Source organism: Ovis aries, chromosome 1, assembly GCF_016772045.2.
Source record: "Ovis aries strain OAR_USU_Benz2616 breed Rambouillet chromosome 1, ARS-UI_Ramb_v3.0, whole genome shotgun sequence".
Taxonomy (NCBI): domain Eukaryota; kingdom Metazoa; phylum Chordata; class Mammalia; order Artiodactyla; family Bovidae; genus Ovis; species Ovis aries.
In genome coordinates this window covers 8,527,112-8,553,099 of record NC_056054.1, presented here as the reverse complement: position 1 = coordinate 8,553,099, position 25,988 = coordinate 8,527,112, and the positions used below count along the sequence as shown (strand labels likewise).

At 47.5% G+C, this 25,988-nt stretch overlaps 1 protein-coding gene across 2 annotated transcripts in view; it reads left to right on the top strand.

The window, feature by feature from the left end:
- The window catches only part of CSMD2 (CUB and Sushi multiple domains 2), a 683,354-nt gene that overhangs the window by 548,229 nt on the left and 109,137 nt on the right, over positions 1-25,988 (top strand). For both annotated transcript variants that reach the window (XM_027967572.3, XM_060416549.1), the window contains exons 30-40: positions 677-871; positions 1,989-2,105; positions 4,827-4,940; positions 13,748-13,843; positions 14,952-15,155; positions 15,512-15,636; positions 16,482-16,578; positions 17,667-17,771; positions 20,683-20,801; positions 21,301-21,370; positions 23,439-23,555. In XM_027967572.3, the coding sequence (XP_027823373.2) occupies positions 677-871; positions 1,989-2,105; positions 4,827-4,940; positions 13,748-13,843; positions 14,952-15,155; positions 15,512-15,636; positions 16,482-16,578; positions 17,667-17,771; positions 20,683-20,801; positions 21,301-21,370; positions 23,439-23,555 (1,359 nt within the window). The remainder of the gene's footprint in view (positions 1-676; positions 872-1,988; positions 2,106-4,826; positions 4,941-13,747; positions 13,844-14,951; positions 15,156-15,511; positions 15,637-16,481; positions 16,579-17,666; positions 17,772-20,682; positions 20,802-21,300; positions 21,371-23,438; positions 23,556-25,988) is intronic.

Here is a 25,988-nt window from a genome sequence, read left to right as displayed (position 1 = left end):
GTATGTCTTGGTTTCAGATGAACAGCAAGCTGATAGATACGCGTACACACACACCCGTTCTTTGCAGCTTCTTTTCCCTACAGGTGGTTACAGAATATTGAGTGGAGTTCCCCGTGCTCTACAGTGTGCCTAGTCGCTCAGTCATTTCCGACTCTGCGACCCCATGGACTGCAGCCCGCCAGGCTCCTATGTCCATGCAGATTCTCCAGACAAGAACTGGAGTGGGTTGCCATCCCCTTGTTTTAGTTGTAGCGGTGGTATCTGTAAATCCCCAACTCCTAATGTATCCCTCCCCCTTAACGCCTCCCCTTTGGTAACCATAAATTTGTTTTCAAAGTCTGTGGGTCTGTTTTGTAAACAAGTGTATTTGCGTCCCTTCTTAGATTTGACGTCTAGGTGATATGTGTGGCATTTATCTTTGTCTGAATTACTTTACTTAGTATGATCATCTCTAGGTCTATACGTGTTGCTGCAAATGGCATTATTTCACTCTCCAGTCCCAGTTTTTCACCAAATTTAGAGAGGTTTCCAGACCTGAACAGACCTGTCAGTCCCCAATCCCTATATCCTCCGTGGCCAATCAGTATCAGGGTCTCCCCACAGGTGCTGTGCCCTGGAATTAGGCCACTGATGAGCCAGCTCTCTGTGTAAATGTGTTTATTTTTCTTTTTTCCAGAAAACCCACGAGAGTCGTGTTTCGATCCTGGTTCCATCAAGAACGGCACGCGAGTAGGGTCCGACCTGAAGCTGGGCTCCTCCATCACCTACTACTGCCATGGGGGCTACGAGGTGGAGGGCTCCTCAACCCTGAGCTGCATCCTGGGGCCTGATGGGAAGCCAGTGTGGAACCATCCCCGGCCAGTGTGCACAGGTGGAGGAACGTGGGGCTGGGGCAGAGGCAGCGAGGACGCACAGGGAGGCGGGAGGGGCTAGGGGAAGGGGCAGGCGGGACATGGTCCTCATAGGAGGGCTCCCTGGGCTCACTGTGAATGAGAGAGGCTGGAGATTCACCAGGTGTACCAGTCCCTGTCAATGTGGCGTCTCAGATCACACAGTGTCCTTGCGCTGTGCTGTGCTCAGTCGCTCAGTCGTGTCCAAGTCTTTGCAAACCCACGGACTGTAGCCTGCCAGGCTCCTCTATCCATAGGATTTCCCAGGCAAGAATAATGGAGTGGATTGCCATTTCCTTCTCCAGGGGATCTTCCCAAACCAGGGATCAAACCCAGCTCTTCTGCATTGCAGGCAGATTCTTTACTGAGACACCAGGGAAGGGGAGTTTAAAAATGACCCGGAGATTGTTCCCCGTCCTAGGGAAAACCCCTTCGAGTTCATATGGTTAGAACTAAGGCCAGTGGGGTGGGCTAATTCCATGGGCATCTGGGTTAGCCATGGGACCCTGATGAGAGGGAGCAGGTGGAGTGCCAGAACGATGGGGGCATGGCAGCCATTTAAATTGCAAAAGTAAGGAGGCCCCTTGCCCAGGTGAGAAGGGCTGGCTCTGCAGTCCACCCCTTGTGGGAGTGGGCACCATGGCTGGGTCACATGAGCTATCTGTCCCCAGGTGTCTATTTCGGGGAAGCCTCCACTCCTTAGCCATTTAGACACTGACTACCCAGGCCCAGACAGGGGCAGCAAACAACCATGTCCGGGTCCCACTGGCAGCAGCAGAGGTTCCTAAAGAGCTCCCTAAGGCTGTGCCTCCAGGGACCATTGCCAGCATCACTGGTTAGAGGGCAAGGACTGGCAGGCACACAGGAGGGCCCTTGATAGCATCAGGGTGGGTTTCAGGCCATGTGCCAGGCCAGAGATGGATGTGCCTGGGCAGGACCAGGCAATGTTCCCAGAGCTCCCTCCCCCACCTTAGTGGCTGTGGGCCGCAGAGCATCCCCACCAGGCCAGAAGCTCAGGCTGGGAGTGAGAAGAACAGAGAGGGACAGCTAGTGAGAGGCCCCCACGCTCACCTGGCCTCTTCCTGATTTCTCTTTCAGCCCCCTGTGGGGGACAGTATGTGGGTTCAGATGGAGTGGTCTTGTCCCCCAACTACCCTCAGAACTACACCAGTGGACAGATCTGCCTGTATTTTGTCACCGTGCCCAAGGACTATGGTATGGATTTGTTTTGTGTGTTTGTTTATGTTTTCCAGCTGCTTCCAATTCTCAAGCGCTTCCCAGTTGCACCGCAATCCCACTCTCAACTGCATGGCTCCTATTGGGAAACGAACAGAGCAGTCTGAAGGCTAGTGAGACCCACTGGAACCAAGGGATGGGGTGATTAGAAAGGAAGCAGCTAAGACAGAGAGAAGGGGGTACACCTGGGCCTCCCTAGCACAGCCTGGGTATGAATAGAGGTGCTGCAGACCCAGGCTGCCTGGAAACCCAGGAGTGACAGTGGGGCAAGAAGAAAAGGAGTGGGATGGAGCTGGGCTTGAAAGTACAGGGGAGGAAGCTGGGTGCCACGTTATCCTGCTAGTCCATCCGCAAGCCAGAAGCTGGTCCAGCAGCAATTGGTAGGATGAGCAAGAAAAAAACTGGAGGAGCGGGTCAGTGCCCTAGAAAGATAGAAGAGCCCCCAGATCCCAAGAGACCCAGGCAGAAAGAAGCCAGGCTTGTCACCTGGTTGGCAGTGGCTAGTTAGGAGTCCAACAGCCCTGGAGGATTCAGGAAGTTCTTGAGGGGCACAAGCTGGTTGTACCTGGGCAATCAATGACCAGCTGGACTGTTTCTCCCTGAATCTGCTTGTCGGAAGAGGAACAACCGTTTCTAAACAGGGTTGGCATTGGTAAGGTAAAGGGCATCTGTATGTCCTGACCATCCTGCAGAGAACTGGCTGCTTACTCCCAAGAGACAGGATGGAGTAAGCACGGGGCAAGGCTGATCATTCACTAAACACTAATTTAACACCTCCTAGGGGCCTCACGCTCTGCTGGGAACCAGAGCTGCAGAGCTTAGAGAGACGTGTTTTCCGCCCTCTGTAAACTCCCAGCCTCACCTACTCACAGCTCCCACCATCTGGCACCACCAGCTCCACGCCAGGACCTGCGCATTTGTGTGTACACACCCGCTCCCCAACACACTAGTGTGGCAGGAGCTTGTGACCTGCAAAATCAGAGCTAGGAACGTACTGGAAGTTTCTCCAATCCCACCTGCCACCCAGTGCCTAGTCCTTGACAGGTGGGCTTGCAGAGTATACTTGAATTTCTCCAGAAATAAAGAGCTCGTGCCCTTGTAGGCACCCAGCCCCAGGCTGAGCAGTCTCCCTGAGCTGAAACCTGTACCTGAAGAGCTGGTTCTAGGCGGGGTCATGACCTGTCCTGAGCATCTTCTCTTTGTCAGTGATGCTAAGCCCAGGGATGAAGTGCAGATTTTTCTCTTGGGCCTGAAATATTTGTCCCAAGCCCGAGTCCTTTGATCCCCTATCTAAAGTGGCTTGCCTTGGTCTGTCATTTTTTTCCCCATTTCCTCTAAAATTCAACGCTATCTGAAATTACCTTGTTTATCTATTTGCTTAAGAGTTGTTATTTTCATTTTTGACTGCCTCTTCCCACTAGAATGCACAGTGTGTGAACCTTGCCCATCCTGTTCACCTCCATAGCAGAGAGCATGGAAATGCTTCTGCCATCGCCCCTTGCTCAGTGTCCATTTTCAGGATGCTGAAACAGGCTTTCCCTCTTGCTCCTCTGCCCGTGAGTTGGGAGCTCAGAGTCTCTAACACCACTCACTGCTACACTCATCATTGCAAATGCCTTTTTTCCCCCCAGGAAGTCAATCCCATGGCCCAAGTCCCTCCCTGCCCAACATGCGACACACCAAACACACACGTGCACACACACCCAACTTCCTACATGCTCAAGGCTTGAACCAAAATAGAGAAGGACTCACCCTGGTACTTGCTCTCAGATGCACCTGGCCAACTGGGAGATAAGTGCCAGCAGAATGTACCAGGGTCTGAAATGGAGCTGTGCCCGCCATGGCCCCCCAGTGTCAGCAACCCCAGCCCCTCTAGCAGTGACTGGCAGAGATTCGATAATTGAGGAAAGAGCCTATAGTAGCCATCAAATGGCAGGGTCCTTAGGTCTTAACCTGAAAAGAGGCTCCTCAAGGCCACGGTCCACCAGCTTTTCAGCCCCCTCCCATGAGCTAGCTGAGTGGCCTTGTGGAACTCTGAGCTTCCGTTTCTTTGCTTAAAATTGGGTATCTGGAAGAGTCAGGATTCAAGAAGATCGTATGCATTACAAGCATGGTACCTGGCACACAGTAGGAGCTTCAGAAAAGTCACTTTGCTTCTTTGCTTGGATCTGCCAGAGGGACATGAGGTAGAGAGGTTTGCCTAACCTATGACAGTTGCTCTTTCCGCAGAGAGGGCTGCGATGCTTTCCTCTTACCTGTGGGGGATCTTGTAGCCTGGGGATGCCCTCAGAGGCTAGATCTTTGAAGGAGAAATTAAGGAAAATACGGGGTCCTGAGATCAACCTGGAATATGGGGATGTTACGGAGAGCTCTTCCGTGTCCTAGAGTAGCTGCTGCTGCAGCCTGAGAAAGCAATAGGGTTTAGCCTGGCTGCTGGGTGCAGTCCACCTTATCATCTCGACTCCTGTGGGAGAGTTCTGGTTGGGCCTTTCCCAGCTCCCCGTGTCCCTGTGCCCCGTGTCTAATCAGCCAGTGGAAAGGCTCAGCAAGCAGTTAGCCCCCATGAACCAACAAGCTCCACTGAGGCTGCCCTGCCCCTGGTCCACAGCCCCCAGCCCACCGGGCTTCCCCCACCCCTGAGCACGGCCGCCCCGTCTTCCCCCCTGAGATCTCCACACCATGTCTCTCTCTGCTCCACAGTGGTGTTTGGACAGTTTGCCTTCTTCCACACGGCCCTCAACGACGTGGTGGAGGTGCATGACGGCCACAACCAGCAGTCTAGGCTCCTCAGCTCCCTCTCGGGCTCCCACACAGGTAACCCAGGGCTGGGCAGTCAGTGAGGGTGGGGCGGGGACATGGAGGGGAATGGGGCATGGCCGCAGGGGGAGCCACCCCTTTGTGTCTGTTGGCTGCTAATATCCCCACGTAGAAAGGAGCTTCAGTTACTCAGCTATTAAAAAGAATGCATTTGAATCAGTTCTAATGAGGTGGATGAAACTGGAGCCTATTATACAGAGCGAAGTAAGTCAGAAAGAAAAACACCAATACAGTATATAAACGCATATATATGGAATTTAGAAAGATGGTAACATGACCCTATATGCGAGATGGCAAAACAGATACGATGTAAAGAACAGACTTTTGGACTCTGTGGGAGAAGGCGAAGGTGAGATGGTTTGAGAGAATAGCATTGAAACATGTATATTACCATATGTGAAATAGATCACCGGTCCAGGTTCGATGCATGAGACAGGGCGCTCAGGGCTGGTGCACTGGGATGACCCTGAGGGATGGGATGGGGAGGGAGGTGGGAGTGGGGTTCAGGATGGGGAACACATGTCCGCCCATGGCTGATTCATGTCAATGTATGGCAAAAACCACCACAATATTGTAATTAGCCTCCAATTAAAATTTAAAAACAGAAAGGCGCTTCAGAGGGTACCTTCACCCCAGGATGTGTCTACCCCCCACCCTGACCCCCGCCAAGTGGTGTAGCATTCCCCTGTGGGTTGGCATTGAGACCCAACATGTTTTTCTAATTATAAACACGTTGCATTTTCATTGTGGAAAACTTATAGAGGCAAAATAATTGCATAAAGGATTAAAATAAAAACCACCCAGAAAGAACCGCTGAGAAGATGGAGTGTATCTCCTTCCAGTCTTTATATCTACTTCATCTTTTACATTTTTACTGAATATAAAAATGTACATACTTTTATTAAAATGTTCACTGTGAGCATTCCTCTTTATTTTCCTCTATAATAGGATTTTTAAATGCTGTATAATAGTCTATCATAGTTATGTAAAAGTTATGTAATGAATTCTCTATTATTGAACATTTAGATTGTTTCTTATTTTTCACTCTCATGAATAGTAATTTAATATAGTATACATATATTTTTGTATACATCTGTTACCTTAGAATATCTAGAGTTGGAATTGCTAAGTTAAAGGAAATATGTGATCTTTAAGGCTTTTTATAAAGATTGTTAAATATCGCTCTTGAAAGTTCTTGCCACTTTGTTCACCAACGTATAAGGCATGTTTTATTCTCACAGAAACTAGGTAATTAAGAAAATGAAAACATCATTTTGAAAAGTAAAATTGGTATCTCATTTTTTAATTTGCCCTTTTAAAACCACTAGTTAGGTTAACCTTTTATAAGGTAACTATTGGCCCATATGGTTTTTATTTGTGAATATACTTGTAAGTTATTGTTGATTTTTCTATTAGCATTTGTTTATTTCAGTATTTATTTAGTAAAGTTCCATATTATTATAAGCTATATATATTACATGCCATATAAACCTCTTGTCGGAGAAGGCAATGGCACCCCACTCCAGTACTCTTGCCTGGAAAATCCCATGGACGGAGGAGCCTGGTGGGCTGCAGTCCATAGGGTCGCGAAGAATTGGACACGACTGAGTGACTTCACTTTCATTTTTCACTTTCATGCACTGGAGAAGGAAATGGCAACCCACTCCAGTGTTCTTGCCTGGAGAATCCCAGGGACAGGGGAGCCTGGTGGGCTGCCGTCTATGGGGTCGCACAGAGTTGGACACGACTGAAGCGACTTAGCAGCAGCAGCAGCAGCTATAGTATATGATACAAAAAACCTTCCCTTACAGTTTGTCATTTGCCATTTAATTTTCTTCAGGGTATGTTTAAATGTCAGAAAATCTAAATTTACCATGTAAATCTATCAATGGTCAAAGATCAATCCATCTTTTATAAGTTTCTCCTTCACCTTTCTGATGACTAAATAAATATTCCTCTATGTTTTCTTTTACTTCTTTTTTAGTTTCATTGTTTCTTTTAATACCTCTGGAATTTATTATTATTATTTGAAATGAGGAATATTTAACCAACATTCTTACAAATTTAATCAGTTTCCCTAATGGAATTTTCAAAGTGCCAGATTTACATATATTTTTATAAAGTTGAAGGTATGTTTCTAAACTTTTTATGTATTTCCACTATGTCTGTTTATTCTTCTATCAGTATCAAAAATCTTTAATTGGTATAAGATTATAATAATGCTTAACACTATAATTTTAAACATATGGTACTGTAAGTTCCTATTATCATTCTTGGTTTAGAATTTTTATTGGCTATTCTTACTTAGTTTTGCCTCCAAATAACTTTTAGAAATATTGCATCAGAATTTTCATCAGAATTCTAATAAACTTATAGATTAATTGGAGGAGAACTTCATCTTCATAATAGTAACTCTATTTCCCATCGAGAATATGGTATGTCTCTCTATTTATTATCTTCTGAAAGAAAAGAAAAACAAACCTCTGGAAAGGTGCTATCATTTTCATTTTGGCAGTATACATTTTTTGTTAACTTTATACCTAGAAATTTCATGGAAATATTTGTTGTTGCTACTATAAATGAGTCTTCCCCTTGCCCCCCTGCCGTTATATTTTCTAACTGGTCTTTGCTGGTATATTAAAAGACTGGTATTTGGAGTATATTCATCTTGTAAAGTTATTGACCCTTCCATAATTATGCTAACACTGCCAAACGATTCTCCTGGGTCCTCTAGGCAAGAAGCAATACCATCTGCAAATGAATTTGTCTCATTATTTTATCTCTTCTAAGTGGTTTTTCTTTTCTTTTCTCCCATGATTATTGGTCTAATCAGGTATATTACCTTAACATCAACATTGATATTTCATGTTAGTAAAAATAAATCCATTTTATAATTATTTTAAATGTAACACCATAGCTTACATAACATCCTATGGTAATGTTTAGTCTCCTTTGTATTAGTGGTTATACACAAGAACAAAATAACCTGAAGAAAAACAGGAGAGATATTATAAAACAAAAGCAGAGGATAATTAATTGGAAAATAATAACAAACACCACAGACTGAATGCTATATTCATTGTTGCCCTTTTTTTTTTTCAACTGGACCAGAGGTTTTATAGTGTTTAGTTTGTTTTGTTTTCTTTGCTTCATTTGATTTTTTATTGCTTCTATTAATATGTGCCAATTCTTCTATAGACTTGTTTTCTAATTAATTGACCCCTGTTTCATAAAGTCTCTCCTTTTTTCTCTTCAGATTATTTTGTTCTTCTTGTTCTAACTCTCTGGATTGAGAGTTTTGTTTGTTATTTTCTCCATGTAATAAAGAAGCATGTTTACAGCATATCACTTCAGTTCAGTTCAGTCGTGTCCGACTCTTTGCAACCCCATGGACTGCAGCATACCAGGCTTCCCTGTCCATCACCAACTCCCAGAGCCGACTCAAACTCATGTCCATTGAGTCAGTCATGCCATCAAACCATCTCATCCTCTGTCGTCCCCTTCTCCTCCCATCTTCAATCTTTCCCAGCATCAGGGTCTTTTCAAATGACTCAGTTGGTTGCATCAGGTGGCCAAAGTATTGGAGTTTCAGCTTCAGCATCAGTCCTTCCAGTGAATATTCAGGACTGATATCTGTTAGGATGGACTGGTTGGATCTCCTTGCAGTCCGAGGGACTCTCAAGAGTCTACTCCAACACCACAGTTCAAAAGCATCAACTCTTTGGTGCTCAGCTTTCTTTATAGTCCAGCTCTCACATCCATACATGACTACTAGAAAAACTATAGCTTTGACTATACGGACCTTGGTTGGCAAAGGAATGTCTCTGCTTTTTAATATCCTGTCTAGGTTACAGCATATATATTCACATTTAGACATAGTTTTGGCTCCACGCCATAAATTTTGATATGTACTGTTTTCATCATCATTGCTCTCTAATAATCTGTGATCATGATTTATTCTTTCTGCATAAGAGTTATTTAAGGATATCTCTTCTTTTCCCCCATGAACTTGAACATTATTGTTTTTACATTTAAACATTTGTGTTAATTTCTATTTTTATTGCCAGCCTGTACCATTTCTACTCTAGAGGTTGAAAGTGAAGTTGCTTAGTCGTGTCTGACTCTTTGCAACCCCATGGACTGTAGCCTACCAGGCTTCTCTGTCCATGGGATTTTCCAGGCAAGAATACTTGAATGGGCTGCCATTTCCTTCTCCAGGGGATCTTCCCAACCCAGGGATCGAACCCAGATCTCCCACATTGCAGGCAGACACTTTACCCTCTGAGCCACCAGGGAAGCCCTACTCTAGAGATTAAATGAGGTCATCTCAGTAGCCAAAGGCATTCTTTTTAATTCCCTAAGTATCTGAGAAGAATGTGTGTTCTTTGTCATGTAGAAAGTCCACAGAGAGGGAAAGGGTGAACGTAGGCTCTACGGTCACCCTCTTGTTGTTGTTCAGTCACTCAGTCCTGTCCAACTCTTTGAGACCCCATCAACTGAAGCACACCAGTCTTCCCTGTCCTTCACTATCACCCAGAGTTTGTTCAAATTCATGTCTGTTTAGTCGGTGATGCCATCCAACCATCTCATCCTCTGTCATCCCCTTCTCCTGCCCTCAATCTTTCCCAGCATCACGGTCTTTTCCAGTGAGTCGGCTCTTCGCATCAGGTGGCCAAAGTATTGGAGCTTCATCTTCAGCATCAGTCCTTCCAGTGAATGTTCAGGACTGATTTCCTTTAGGGTGGGCTGGTTTGGTCACACTTCCTGGTCTCTGCTCCCTGCTTTCCCACTTGCTTGGTCAGTGCCTGTGGTCATAGTGCTTGGCCACTCTGAGCATCAGTTTCCTCAAGGGTAAAGTGAAGAAAGCAAACATTCTACTCTTAGAGTTACTGTTAGGATTAAATAAGCTTTGTAGTAGCCATTAGATCAGTCTTACTCAGTTTTATTATTCAAATCCAATATATTAGTGGTTTTCAATGAGATGAAACAACCCCACACACACACACTCAACCAAGAAGGTAAATCGGGATTTTGGAGGGTAGGGATTTGGAAGGCAAATTGGGATTGCTTTCAGAATCTCATGATAGATAAAAGTATAACCATAGATAGAGAAGTATAGTATGCTGCTGCTGCTAAATTGCTTCAGCCGTATCCAACTCTGTGTGACCCCATAGATGGCCGCCCACCAGGCTCCACAGTCCCTGGGATTCTCCAGGCAAGAACACTAGAGTGGGTTGCCATTTCCTTCTCCAATGCATGCAAGTGAAAAGTGAAAGTGAAGTCGCTCAGTCGTGTCCGACTCTTTGCAACCCCATGGACTGCAGCCTACCAGGCTCCTCCGTCCATGGGATTTTCCAGGCAAGAGTACTAGAGTGAGCTGTCATTGCCTTTTCCAGAAGTATAGTATAGGTACAGGTAGAAAGATAGGTATACATATGAAGCCTATAGATAAACATGGATATAGAAAGAGAGATGGATAGAGATGTAAATAACCAGTGGAAATAGAAATAGAGTTAGACATAGATGATTGATAGATGGATGGATGGATGGATAGATAGATAGATACATGATTAATAGAAAGAAGTATAGGACCTGTATACATTAATATCAATATCCTCAGATTGTCTCTTATGTAGAGAAAAACTGATGAGGAGCCATTGGTGATGATGGGAGTGAACTGTGTCCCTGTCCCTAAGGTTGTCAGGGAGGAAAAGAAAAGCTTGAGGATCGCTACTCAACAGTCTTCCGTTTGTTTTTCTACTTGATATGTCAATGAGAAGGGCTTCCCTGGTGGCTCAGAGGTTAAAGCGTCTGCCTCCAATGCGGGAGACCTGGGTTCGATCCCTGGGTTCGGGAAGATCCCCTGGAGAAGGAAATGGCAACCCACTCCAGTATTCTTGCCTGGAGAATCCCCTGGACGGAGGAGCCTGGTGGGCTACAGTCCATGGGGTCACAAAGAGTCGGACATGACTGAGCCACTTCACCTGCTATGTCAGTGAGCACAATTGTGCGATCTTCTTGTCTTCCGTGTTTGTATATGTTTGCCTCATTTATCTTTCCTCGTTTTCTTTGTGAGTCTTTTTCTTTTAAAAGGAAGTTTCCTTGTTTTATCAGTGAAGCATGCGATACCCTTGTTTGGTTCATTCTGGGGTTTTGTTTGGTTTGTTTTGCTTTTGCTTCTTCACCCTTCCATTCATACCTGACCCACAGCTAATTCCCAAATTTTGTGGATATATTCGTGCCTTATCAATGTTGTTAGTAATTATGTTCCAATTATGGACTTCTTTCCCAGGAACAAGTTTCTCCACTTGCATTTAGTGCTGTTACCTTCCTAACAATAATTAATTGGGTTGAACTACATTTTGCTAGTTGTCTTTATCCCTGATGCCTTTTGGTTTCCCTACTTTTGTTCATTTTTTAAAAGTCAGGCTCCTGACTGCAGTACTTTCTGTCACCTTGCATGTATGAGAATGCCTTTCCTTTGATGTATCATATAAATGACAACTTGATTATAAATCAAATTATGGGTCACCAACTTATTTCAAAACCACAGTGGTTACTTTATTCCCATAGTTAATGTTATGGATGAGTTGATGTCCAGTCTAATTCTTTGTCCTTGTAGGCAATCCATGTTTTTCTCTTTTAAAAACCTTTCATATTTTTCTTTATTTTTAAAATTGAAAAGGCTACTAGGATGCGTTGTGGTGGAAATCGCTTTTCATTACTTAGATCCAGCACTTTGTGAACAGCTTCACTTAAAACCTCAAATCTTTCTTAAGCTTAGAATGTTGTCGTCCTTCTTAAATTGTTTGTTCTCCTTCAATTTCTCATCGTCTCTCTCTAGAATTCTTAATATATGCATATCAGATTTTTTCCCCATATCTCTTCCATGTAACTTGTCATTCCTCTCATTAGTTTAATCTCTCCATCTTTTTTCTGTGGATTCTGGAAGAATTTCCCAACTTTAACCTCCACTTTTCTGTTTGATTTCTACAGAATCTAGTTCTTTGTGCTGGTGCTTTCATCTCTTTGCGGGCTTTATTGATCTCAGATCTGACCTTTGACACATTTCCTCCTCTACTTTCAGAGATACAATACTAGAATTTCATCTTGTGACAACCGCGATTGAAAACCTTCTGAGATTTTTCACCTGTTCTTTGTTGTAGTTCACATAAAGATACTTGCTTTGACTTCTGTGAGTTCTCTTCCCTTACACCTTTGGAATCTTTTCTTATGTTCAGGGATTTTACTGTGTGTTTATCCCTGGAGATGGAGATTGCTATGTCTAGGAATGAAAGTTGAAACAGGATCTGGGAGAGATTATGAGGTCCTACGCCACATATACCAGGTGGCTCAGACAGTAAAGAATCCACCTGCCATGCAGGAGACCCGGGTTCATTCCCTGGGTCAGGAAGATCCTCGGGAGAAGGAAGTGGCTACCCACTCCAGTATTCTTGCCTGGAGAATTTCATAGACAGAGGAAACTTGTGGGCTATAGTCCAGAGGGTCACAAAGAGTTGAACATGACTGAACGACAACACTTTCACTTCACATATATCCAGCTGGGAGTATGGAAAAGTTGAGTTTGTTCTGCTCACACTTATTGAAAGGAGGACTTAGAGATGGTGGTGAAAATCAAGAAAAGCTTTTCTTCAAGCGTTTCTTTTTGCTTTGGCAGCCAGAAGTTAGCTGGGGAAGTAACTCCTAGGCTCAGCCATCTGGGACCTCTGTAAATCTAAATGTGTTGTGAAAAAGGGTCTCTAATCCCCACAACCAAGAATATCACATGGGCTTTCTGGAAGCACAGCTGGCCCCAGATGTGCCTTCCAAAGCCTCCTTGGCTGGTTCCAACGTCAGACCTCGCTGCAGTAGAGATATAGCCTGGCTTTCTGTTTACAGCCCTTCTGAGGGTGGGTTAGCAGACATTTCCAGGGGTCCCTAAGGTTGTGGAGGGGCAGCATGCAGAGTGGCCTTGCCATTGCCCATCAGCCCACTTTCTCCAAGAGCTTCGACAGGAAGCAGATGGTGAGCTGGACTCCACCTCACAGATGCAGGTCCATCTGGACCACATCAAGCAGAAGACACACCTTTTTCTTCTGATATAGAGGCTGCTGGGCTTCCTTAGCTTCCTGTGCCTGTGCAGACTTTCCCCAGTTTCTGTGTTATCGGTTGGGTGACAATACACCCTGCTTTGCCTGGTATAGTCCCAGCTTTCATTTGGTTGTGTCAGAATAATAATTATTAATAACATGCCCTTTGACTCTCAGAAGTGCCCTAGTGTGAGCAATAAATTATATGATCGCTCTGGTTATCAGTCATTTCGCAGGGCATCTGGGGAAAGCCTGGGATGCTCTCTGATGATCACATCACCCTCCCTCCCAGAACTGGGGCCTTTTTGCTTGTTTGTTTTTATCAGATTGACATCAGTTTTCTAAGTAAACCACCAGTCACTTTGGTAATGGCCATTCTCCCCATCCCTGTGGGTCAACATGTCTTTAGAAGCTTTCTCCTTTCTAAACAGGTCATTTGATCTTTCTGAACTTTTCTTTCTTGATCTATAGACTGTGGGTACTGAGTGCTAACCTTGCATTGATATAGGTCAACATAAGACCATAGATGTGAAAGCTTTCTGTAAACTTTAAAGTACAGTATAAATGTGAGGTTTTATTTCAGGAAGACCTGGGAGGTGGAAGGGGTTGCTATGTGGGATGTGGGTAGCACTTCTGTCCTGGCCTGGATATTACCTGCCCAACTGACTGCTGGACTCACCATCTTCCTCTTCTCCTTACCCCTTATCTTGGCAGGAGAATCGCTGCCCTTGGCCACCTCCAATCAAGTCCTTGTTAAGTTCAGTGCCAAAGGCCAAGTACCAGCCAGAGGCTTCCACTTTGTTTACCAAGGTATGCAGGATGTGACGTGGGAGGTGTGAAGGCAGTCTCCATCTTCGGGGATCAAGGAGAACAGGGACCTTTGACCCCCCCCCCAGTCTGAGCCTCATTCTTACGGTGTTTGTGGGGCAATTCCCTGAAATACTGTTGAATTTTATACATCCAGTATGGACAATTCTTGAACCCAACTCCATGTTGGATAAAGGGAGAAATCAGAGAAGGGAAGCTAACTTGTGCCCTCCCCCACTCCCCATTGTGTGGCACAGTCCTCGTGGCATTGCGAGGATCAGCCCAGGCCTCTTACCTAGACCTTCTCCCATGGAGTATGGCTTTGCCTGCAAGGCCTATAAAGGTCCAGGAAAAACATGGGCTTCAGAGTGAGCTGGACATGGATTTGAACCCCAGCCCTGGCACCGTCTAACTGGGCATCAGCTACTCGCCATCTCAGAGCCCCAGTTTGCTCACCTATAAAATCAGGGTGACCATGTCACATCACAGAGTAGCTGGCACAAAGTGGGTAATCAGTGTCTGTTCCCCTCCTTATGGCCCTGAAAGGCCAAGTCTCAGAGCAGCCTAGCCTTCCCCTGCAGGCCCCAGCCTCTCTTTGCTGAGGAGAGTGTCCACTCTCCTGGGGCTCAGGTTCCAAGTGAGGTCCTGTATATTCCACTGCCCAGAATGACCTGCATTGCCCTGTGTAGGGGTAATCCTGCCCCAGAGACACCCTTCCTGGGCCTGGGGCGGTCCAAGGTCCTATCGCCCCCTTTAGGTGGGGAAGGGAAATTCAGGTCTGTGAGAGCAGGGCCCTGGGCAGGGTCTTAGGGGACATCGGACCCTACCGGGCAAGGGGCTTCATTGGGAAGGCGAAGAGCACAGCTGGGCCTAAAGGCTGGGCCTGAGGCTCTTACGGCTTTCCGTAGTTTCCAGAAGCTGTGCTACCTGCTGTGTCCAGCTGTATTCCAGGAAGATGGGCCTCATCCTAGAAAGCCCCCTACCCCCGCCCTAAGGGAAAGCACCCAGAGCCTCTCAGAGTCCCACCCTGTTCCAGCCCCACGATGTGTCCATCCCCGGGCCCGTTTCTAGAGGGGTGAGGCCTGCCCCTCAGCACCCCTGTTCCCTGCAGCGGTGCCCCGAACCAGCGCCACGCAGTGCAGCTCAGTACCAGAACCCCGCTACGGCCGGAGGCTGGGCAGTGACTTCTCGGTGGGGGCCATCGTCCGCTTCGAATGCAACTCTGGCTATGCCCTGCAGGGCTCCCCAGAAATTGAGTGCCTCCCCGTTCCTGGGGCCTTGGCCCAGTGGAATGTCTCAGCACCAACGTGTGTGGGTGAGTCCTGGACAACCAGGGCTTGGGGGAGAGGGTGGCCAGCAAATACCCAGCGAGACACACGAGCTCTGCCTGCCAGGGTAACTTGAGAGAGCGGGTGGCCCCTTCCAGGTCAACCCATGTCCCGTGAGTGGGTATGAAGGGGCAATGGGAGCCGCTGATCGGGGTTGGGGGGTGGGGGTGGCGGGCCAGAGTCCAGGTCCCTGAGGAAGGGTTGTAGGGGGACCACCCAGGGAGGGGGGCGGGGCTGTGCACGTGGGCGGAGCCAGCAGGGGCGGAGTCACAGCGAGGCCGGAAGCCCTGGGCGGGGTCTGCTCCCCGCGGACCCACCCAGATGTAAGCTGCCTCTCTCCCAGTGCCTTGTGGCGGAAACCTCACGGAGCGCAGGGGCACCATCCTTTCCCCCGGCTTCCCCGAGCCCTACCTCAACAGCCTCAACTGTGTGTGGAAGATCATGGTCCCAGAAGGCGCTGGCATCCAGGTAGGAGCCAGGGGGAGACTTCGCAGCCTGTCTCCAGCCCCTCAGGGCAGGGACGCTGTGGAGGCCCATAATCAGAAAAACACAACAGCTCCCAGCTCAGGAAAGATGAGGTGTGGGGGCTGGCTGGGCCTTCGGGGAAGCCACCGAGAGGAGGAGGTGGGCCTGGAGGTGGAGTGTGAAGCCTGGGAGGAGTCATAGGAGGTGTTTTTCAGGTGACTTGAAGGGTACTGTTCTTAAGATTTTGGGGGGAGTTGGGAGAGGAGGCATTGCAGGTGAGGGGAAGGCGCAAACCGACAGGCACCCGCTCACACACATCGGGGGTGTTGCGCCCGCAGCCCGAGGCAGCAGCGAAATCGGGGTCAGACTGGTGGGTGCGGATGGAGCAGGTGGAGGACCCCCTGGACAGCTGCTGCTCCTGGGAGGAGGGGGACAGGCCCCAAGGCCGACGGAGAGAAACCAGAGGGACTCCCGGTGGACAAGTCCACCCAGGGGTGGGTTACTGGCTCGCAGCTGCAGGATGTCTGGAGACAGGACAGTGAGGAAACTCAAGGAGTGCTAGAGAGGTGAGGAGAAGGCCAGTCGCCCTGAAGTAGCCCTATGCCCTGGACTGTCCTTTCCCGCTTCTCTGCCTGACAGAGCACCCCACTGTCACATAACCATCCCACCTCTCTCTCCCTCAATGAACTCCTTGGAAACAGGGACTGCGTCTTCCTTTTATCAAAGTTCCCAGCACAGTGTGATCCAGACGAGGTGCTCAGTAACTGAAAGGAGGAGGGGGAAGAGAGTGGGGAAGAGAGGATTGCCTAACCAGCAGTTCACTGCCCTCCCCCCCCCCACCTTCCCAGATTCAAGTCATCAGTTTTGTCACAGAGCAGAACTGGGACTCCCTGGAAGTGTTTGACGGTGCAGACAACACTGTAACCATGCTGGGGAGTTTCTCAGGTGAGATGGGGGCTTCCAGGGACCTGGACTCGCAGGGCGGCGGTAGAATTATTATTATCATTATTGAAATGGGATTCATATGCCATAAAATTTACCATTTTTAAGCGTACAATTTAGTGGGTTTTAGTATATTCACAAGGTTCTACAACCATCACCACTATCCAATTCCAGAACATTTTCATCAGCCCCAAAAGAAACCAGGTACCTATCTGTACACACTTCCCATCAGCCTGTTCACCACCACCCCCTGGCAACCACTAACATACCTTCTGTCTCTATGGATTTGCTTGTTTCAGACATTTCATCTAAGTGGAGTCCTACAATATATGGCCTTCTGGGTCTGGCTTCTTTCATTCAGTGTAATGTTTTCAAGGGTCAGCCCTTCACTGTGTGGATAGACCACATTTCATTCATCCATTCACCAGCTGAAGGACATTTGGTTGTTTCCACTCATTGGCTAATTATAAATAATGTTGCTGTGGACATTCACATACAAGTTTCCACAGGAACATGTTTTCGAGTCTCTTAGGTATATGTATACCTAGGAGTGGAAATCCTGGGTCGTATGGAGATTCTGTATGTAATTTTTTTGAAGGACTGCCGACAGAGTGGCCTCACCATTTTCCATTCCAGCAGTGGGCTTCTAAGTGTAGTGTATGATTTTGCCCAAAGGCCAGGGCAGTTTATCTGGGCCTCGTAGGCCCCAGAACTCCCTGTTGCCAAGATCTAGGAATGAGTCACATGCCCCAGGTAGACCGTCTACAGTGCCTGGATGGCCCAGAGAATTAACTCATGTCAGAATCGCTTTGAAGACACCTGGCAGGGACCACCTTATAGGCCCCCGAAGGAGGCCACCTGCTGCTGGCGTGTGGCGTGCTCACTGCTCTTTTGCCAGAAGTTGTTCAGAGTCTCTCCTCCTGTAGGTATTAGAAACCCAGCACTCTGAGGGGAGCTAACTTGTCATTCAGTGGGTTTGATAGCTGGGGACACATGGGGACCTTGGGATGAGAACCTCAACAGGTTGCAATAGGGGTGGTGCCCAGGGGTGGGAGAGGCTAAGCCTGATTGGTCCCTGTTTCCTTGCCCAGGAACAACCGTGCCTGCCCTACTGAATAGCACCTCCAACCAGCTCTACCTGCATTTCTACTCAGACATCAGTGTGTCTGCAGCCGGCTTCCACTTGGAGTACAAAAGTGAGAATCCAGAGTCTCAGAGTGTGCAGGGTTCAGGGTGGGAACTGACAGGGCCTGAGTTCCCCACGAGGAACCGGGGGTTGTTCTGGGGCTGTGTATTCTCTACCCTGCTGAAGCCTCACACAGACCTAAATGAGGATGCTCAAGCTCAGAGAAGGTCAGAAACAGCCAGGAAGCAGTGAAGCCAGGGCTCTTACCCAAGGGTCTGTTATGCAGAAACCTGTGTGCTCCCTCTGAGTCCCCACAGGAATGGGAAGGGGCCTGGGATATTATTTAGAGAATAATGGAGGTGTAAGGTGCTCCAGTCTAAAAACTGGCCTCTCTAAGCTCTGATCAGTGATGCAGCTGTCCTTGAATGTCCTCTTCTCGTTGCAGACTTTACTCCCCTCCCATCAGATTTCTCCCTCCATCCTCAAAACCTTACTTCCTGGCTTCCAGCATCCCTAAGTGATCACAACTAAAAACCCTTGAAGAAAAGGGTTACAGGGAGAGAGAGAGGTGCAAACTACTGGGCATGAGATAGGCTCAAGGGTGTATTGTACAACGCGGGGAATAGAGCCAATATTTCATAATAATTGGAAGTGAAAAGTAACCTTTAAAATTGTATTAATTTTTTTAATTTTTAAAAATGAAAAAGGATTGCAGATGTGCCTTGTGGGGCAACAAAGACAGAGGTTGCTGGGGTGGCTGCTTTCATCCTGAGACTGGCTGCCCGTCCCCTCTGCACGGGTGCAGGAATGGGTTGGCAGCAGGGTCTATCACCCATTCATTCAACAAATACTTACTGAATATTTACAGTGTGCCAGGTGCAATGCTGGTTTTGCTAGGATTGCATAAGATCAAGAGAGAGGAGTCCTTTCTGAGTCCGTGGGAGAGAGGCAGGCATGTGGACAGAGAAGGGCATGAGAGCTGCAGGTCTCTCAGGGGTGTCCCCAGGAGGGGCAGCAGTTCTCCCCGGAGCTGGAGGGGAGGTGACTGTCCTGAAGAAACACGGGACCCCTGCCAGGTGGCATGCCCTGTGGTAGGCGCCCACAGAACGAACATGAACAAGCACAAAGCGCAGAGTCTAGGGGGAGAGGGACATGGAGACAGTCATTGTAGTGCGAGCTGATAGGCTAAGAGAGTACAGAAGAGGGGCGCCGGCCCTGGCCAGGTGAGACTCTACAGGAGGAGCGCCTGACTCAGGTATGGGATGAGAAGGAAGAAATGGGGGAAGGGGTATTTGACTGGACCCTCTGAACAGGATGGACAGATGGAAGCCCCACTTGCTGCTTCACCCAGCTGGTGTCAGCATCACCCAGCTGGTGTCAGAACAAATGCGTCTCATCCAGGTGGTGGAGAGGGGATTGGCTAGATCCTAGGATGCTCATCACCTGAAGGAACGGAAATGGTCAGCTGGTCAGAAAGTGCAGGGCAGCTGGAAGCCAAGCCCCTGCAGGGTGGAGGACAGGACAGGGACCTCTGAGACCTTCCTCCCATGGACCTCTCAGACCTCAGTCACCTGGTGGGCTGCAGTATCCTAGGCCCTTGAATAATTTACATTTTGCCTTTCACCCTCTCTCCTCTGTTCTCTCCAGTTTTGTTTCTTTATCCAATATTTAAAATTGAATCCTTTAATGTTCCCTTGAATGTTCTCTTTTCTTTCTTGTTCCAAAGAGAGACTTCTTTCCTAAATCTCTTTTTTATTCTACTGCCTCATTCCCAGGAAAAATTCACCTCTTTGAAATGTTCTTTTTTCTTTTTCTGCTGTTGTTGTTCAAGACAACTGGTGGTTTTCTCAGTAGCTGGTGTTTATCGTGCACTGTCCTCTCACAGTGGAAGAATCTAGGGGATATCAGAGGTCTCTGTTAGTATTTGGAGACTGAAATTCCTGGGAGCCAGGACCCTGTAGTTACATTTCCATTTTGTAGATCATTTACAAAGAGAGTACAGAAAGGAAGAGTTAACTGCTATTGTAGAGGCAAAGGGTTTTGCAGGATACAAAAGTCCTATCTATTGCTATGACTCACATTTGATGTGTATTTAATTGAAATGGAAATGACCAGTCTGCTTTCAAAAGTAATAAATTTCTTACGATTTTTTTTAAAAAGTCTTCCTTTGTTGTAAACTTGGCTTAAATAAAATTCACCACTGCCATGTAAAGAAATTAGAATGGACTTTCAATTAAAGAAATTAGAATGGACCTTTCTCCGTGTCCTTCCATCTTTCTCTCTCTGTCTCGACCTTTCTCTCCATCCCATCTTTCTCCTACCACACTTTTTGCTCTTGCTTCCTCTCTTTTTCCCTCTGCCCCTCCTCCTCCTCCTGTCCACCACTTCCGTTCCAGTAAGTAGGTCTCAGGTTACTATCTTGTGATCACCTCAGTAAATACTGAGTTGCCTTTTACTTGGAGGGTGGGAAAGAGTGGAGAAAAAAAGAGACAAGATGACAGCTGAGATGAAGCACTTCCAGTTCACTCTGAGGATTGTTTTAATACTGTCCTTGAAGTCTTTTGTCCCAGATGCTGAGATCTGTGGATTCAGGCCCAAGCAGCTTTCATTTCTAAGCATCACATCCACTTCTTAAAAGCCCACGGAGTTGCATGGGAAGAGACGAAGGAACTTCCTGGGGTGGCAGCAGGGTTGTATCATTTTGAGCCTGGAGGCACAGTCAGAGCTCCCAGATGACACCCACCTGCTCTAGGAGGCTTTGATCTGTTGGGCCTCTGTGCCATATACACATTCTGATTTTTCCCACGTGCTGGAAGGTGAAAGGCTTGGGAAACACGGGCCTAGAGGTTGGGAGGAGAGAAAGCAGAGAGGACACAGCTTGGAGGCAGCTTCTCCTCGCTGCCAGCACTGCCTGCAGCCTGCTAGTGCATCAGCCTGACGGACTTGTCCATTCTCCTGTCGTCTGTCTCTGTCTGGTCTAGCTGTGGGCCTGAGCAGTTGTCCAGAACCTGCTGTGCCCAGCAATGGGGTGAAGACTGGTGAGCGCTACCTGGTGAACGATGTGGTCTCCTTCCAGTGTGAGCCGGGATATGCCCTCCAGGTACCTTCCGTTGACGCCCCCTCAGGACTGATCCCCGCCCTGAGCGGGGATCAGCCAGCCTTCTCCCAGCAGAGCTGCAGTCTCCGCAGAACAGAGAGAAGCTCCCCAGATCCCTCAGGGACTGTTGTCCCCTCCTGGAGCTGTTCATGCATGAGACAGAGTGCTGACTTTGGCCGTTTGGCACAAGCCAGCCTCACATGTGTCCCTGCAGTTTCGGTTTGATTAGACTCTAGGAAAACTTAATTCCTCTTTGAAGGCGATGAAAGAATCTAGTAATTAAAGGAGTCTCATGAGGAACCTTTAGTAATGAGATTTCTTTAGTAATGGGTGTTAATAAGTGTCCTTCCCCAGCTCTCTCCCTCTACCTCTCTCCCCAACCCCCGGTGGATCATGTATCTTGCTCCTTAGCCCAAAGCCTAAGAACAAGCCCCTCCTCCAGCCTGTACATGCAGCTGTGCCTGTGTGGGCAGCTGGCCCACCCTCTTCCTGATTCCTCTAGGGCCATGCCCACATCTCCTGCATGCCCGGGACCGTGCGGCGCTGGAACTACCCTCCGCCTCTCTGTATTGGTAAGAGAACACCTACTTCTCCAGTTCACTCAAATCCATTTCTACCAGGGGTTTGAGTTCAGGGACATCCCACTGGGATCAAGTTCAAATCTGAAGGAAGTTTGGTATTGCAGGTCTGCTCGAAGGTGGGATCTTTAGACTGAGGGTTTTTGTAAGCTTTAACTCTCAGGCTTTTCACGACTTTTGGAAACCTTTGTCCACCAAATGAAATATTTGCAGCGGCTTGTCCATTCCAAAACCTGGTGATGACCATTCTGATTCCATATAACCCCAAACCCCATATGGAACCTCTGGGCATTTGGGGGGCTTCCCTCTGTGACTTTTCATGGGACAGACAGGTGGAAAACACTGATGGAGAAAGGCTGAGCATGCCCCGTGGAAGGAGGACTTGGTTTGGTTTGGTTTCTGTGCTGAGTACTGACGAAGAGATCACTGGGTACAAGGAAAGACAGAGTCTCCATGCTCAGAAGCGTCTAGTCAGGTCGGGGCAAGGGGAATGTCTGTTTATCAAGGGTCTGCCAAGTGCCAGACCCTGAGTTATATGTCTCGTTACTGTAGCTCTTCAGGGCAGGGGTCATCACCCTCAGTTTTGCAAAGAGGAAAACTAAGGTTTTTAGGATTCAAAAGAAAGTGGCAGAGCGAGGAATGAGAAACCAGGATGCCCTGATGCCCGCCAACTGGCAAGTGCAAGGCTAAACTTGGAGTGGGAAGCAAGGTGAGCCAAGGGCATGTCCTTGGAGCACATGGCCCTGCCCTTCTGTGCTCTCTCCAGGGTGCAGGGCCTGTTCGTCTGCAGAGCAGTCAGCAATGGGACTGGTCCACCCTTTTCCCCATCCTGTATGACGAAGGGCCTTGCCCAGGGAACCACTCAGAGCCCCACAGCCACCCTGGGCTGAGGGTTTACTGTGCATGCCAGGCCCTGTCCCAAGTGAAGTGAAGTCCTGTCTGTTGTAACCTTATAACCACCCTGCGACACAAGTGCTGGGGAGGGGCAGGGAACCAGGTCTCGAGGTTTGGGGCGGGGGAACTTAGAGCTGGCCCCAATCACCCAGGAAGTGGGAGCACTGCAGCACTGTTCCCTTCAGATCTGTGTGCTCCAGCCACCCTCTCCCAAGAAGGGGTTCACATAGGCGCAGCACATACTCCTCCCCTCGGCTCCTTCTTCTGGCCTTCCGTGATGGGCTAACCCCTTTCTGCACATACAACCTTTCCTAATAAATTGAAAAGTGAAGTTGCTCAGTCGTGTCCGACTCTGCGACCCCATGGACTGTAGACTATGAGGCTTCTCCGTCCATGGAATTTTCCAGAGCAGGTTGCCATTTCCTTCTCCAGGGGATCTTCCCGATGCAGGGATTGAACCCTGGTCTCCCAAAGTACAGGAAAACGCTTTACCATCTAAGCCAAAAAAAAAAAAAGAATCCACATGAACTGGCCAGGCTGCAGCTGTGCCCCAGCCCTGCAACTTCAGGCGACTCTGACTCTGAAGTCATTTTGATTGGAGATTCAGATGCCCCAGCCCCTTGTGGTTGGCTCACAGTCACTTTGGCTCAGTGCACATGTCAGCGTTCTAAGGGTGGGCTCATGGGGAGGCCCCTCTGCTGACCACCCAGCCCTGTGAAATAAGAGCCTGGGCTGATGCCGGCACAGAGCAGGGACTTAACATGTCGCTGTCTGTCCCCTTCCTTCCTCCTGTTTTCCAGTCCCAGAAGAGCTGATTGGACAGTGAAAAGAGGGAGATTTGGGGAATCCTGTAGGAGACCGTCCCACTTCTCTTGGGGCACACCATTTTTGCTGCATGACCTCACTAAGGAAACTGACCTTTGAAGGGCATGCTCAAGGTCAAGCATCCATAACTTGGGTTTGTGGACAGCAGGGCAGACATAGGGTATACTTCTTCCCTTCCTGGATGTAATACTCCATTTTCTCTTGTGTGCAGTTTTTTAGGGAGATGAATTAAAGGTTCCTTTGGGTTCTCAAAGGGAAATTAACTTAGGAAAGCCCAAATGCCACGTGGACTTGTTCTTGCCTCGTTGCTGTGCTAACCCCCAATCTGGTCTCACGGTCACAGCGCAGTGTGGGGGAACAGTGGACGACATGGAGGGGGTGATCTTGAGCCCCGGCTTCCCAGGCAACTACCCCAGCAACATGGACTGCTCCTGGAAAATAGCGCTGCCCGTGGGCTTTGGTAAGTCTTCACGCCCAGGCCTCTGGGCTTAGAGCAACTGTCTGCCGCCATCACTCAGCATAACCTTGGCCGAGTCAGTTCAGCTCTCTGCCTCTCTGCTTCCTCAGCTGTTGAGCTCCTGTGCAGTCCAGAGGATCAATTAGGAATGGTAGAGATGAACGTGCTTTGGGAACATAAAGTAGGGAAAAAACTTCAGGGATTACCATTATTATTTTTATCATTAGAGCAGTGAGCTAATATCCAGGAATGTGGAATGAGAAATTGCTTGGGGATGGTTGAAAAAAGAAAAAGACAATCTATTTTACTGAGACCGGACTTCAACCTGGGCTTTTAACTCCAATATCCAATTTCTCATCCTAATTAAATTGAGCCAAGGTCAATGTGAAATTGAGTTTGCATTCTTTATACTCACATTCTGGCTGGCCTTAGAGGTTGGGAAATGTCGTGTGTGTGTGTGTGTGTGTGTGTAGACATGGAGGTTGGTGGGTGTAGAGGACACTGATCTGGGTACAAAATTTAATTACTGAAGGTTCATGTGTTGTGCACTGGGAATATAATTTAACCCCTAATATTTCTGTTGAAGAGACAAAGAATTTGTGTTGACGTGGAAATTATAGGCTGTACACATAGGTCATCCAAGTCATTGCTCTGTGCCTAGGAATGAAATGTCCCAAGGGGATCACTCCTGCACAGGCCTGTGATCCCCCAGTCTGTGACCCCAGAAGTCAAGACCACCTCTTTTGTCCTTTATTATTCATCCTAAAGTGGGTCTTCTGAATGAGAAGAGGCTTTCAAGAGAAAGCAACCTGCTTGGATGTCTCTAAATCTTCCCTCAGTAGTTAGAGTTATATTAAGTACCATCTTCTGAAGGAAACCGGAGGTGTATGATCAGGCTGCAAAGTGATGATGACTTTGGCAGCCTCGGGAACTCCAGATTTTGAGATATTGAGGGAAGAGGAGCTGGGAGACCCTCTAACTCTGCATCAGACATGAACCAGAAGAACCTCAGATGATGGATGGAGGCAGGACCACGACCAAAGGAAAACAGAAGTTTAAGTGGGAGGCACATCACTTTCTCTGTAAGGCCTGATGTTCAGCCACCAGAGACCTCTATCTTTAAGTCCTCCAGGCAGTCAGCCTCCTGCAGGGACCAGTCGCAGAAGACCAGATCCCTTGCTTTCGAGTTACTGTTGGATTCCAAACAGTCCCTAATGCGCCCTGGTCTCGTGTTTAAAAACCACCGCATTTACAAACGTCTGCCACTAGATGGCGGCAGTCAGGCAGTGCAATTCAGAAATTTGGCATCCAGCTGAGCCACAAGGGAAGCCCGTCCTTAAAGAGCCCCTTCAATGGACCAGCAACCTCTGTGGGGATGACGCATGGGAGGTAGACTGTAGCTTCCGCGGATACGTGCAGAGGTGCTCCGTGTCAAGTTATCTGTAATCTGGCAAATATCTACGTGTTAATAGAAGAATGAATAGTGTGGTTGGGTAATTCATTAAATGGAATTAATTAATATGTAGTTAAAAATCAATGAACTGTATCTTTGCATTGACAAGGGAAGACCTTGAAAAACACATGCTGAATTTAAGCTTGCAAAACTATATATATAATATAATAATAAGTGCAGATGTTTAAAACAAATCAGATATACATTTAGGAATCTAAACACATGAACTGGAAGGATATCTTCTGCATTCAAGAGACCGACTGCCTCTGTAGGGAGAAGAGCAGTGGGAGAGGGCAGGAGATATGAAGGGTCTCTTCAACAGTATATGTCAAGTCTTTATTTAAATAATCAGATGCAAAATATTCACTCCTATGCGCTTATTCTAAGCAAATTCGAATGTATAGATGAGCAAATTATAAAAATGTATCTGTAGCCCCACCATGCAGAGATCATCACTTACAGCTTAGACCTCACCATCATGAAGACAAGGGCCCTGTAAAGACCTTGTTCCCCCCTGTGTAACGCTCCCCTAGCACAGCCCTGGGGCATGGCAAATGCTCGATAAACATTGTTAGTGAGTCAGTGAACAGTCTTCCATTCACTGTTAGAATTGAATGCGACACACTACTTTGCAGTCAGATTTTTACAGTTAACCTTGCGTACATTTTCCTATGCTCAGAAATATATTTCTTCAATATCGTTTTTAATAGTAATCTAATTTTGAGAAATCTTATCAATCAATTGATATCAATAGTCCCCCACTTATTCTTCAAAGAATATATTTAGATGTAAGTTAAGATCCTAATGAAATCCATTTAACCTGTTGCGTTGTTAGATCTTGATTAATAAGACCCCAAAGTATAAACTTCACTTGGCATCTTAATAGAACCAATGGGATGATGTAGTCTTCTAATTTCTGAATTATTGTAAGTGTTCTAGAGAATACTAGTATTGAAGGTCATGTCTTTTGATCAGGTGTAGTT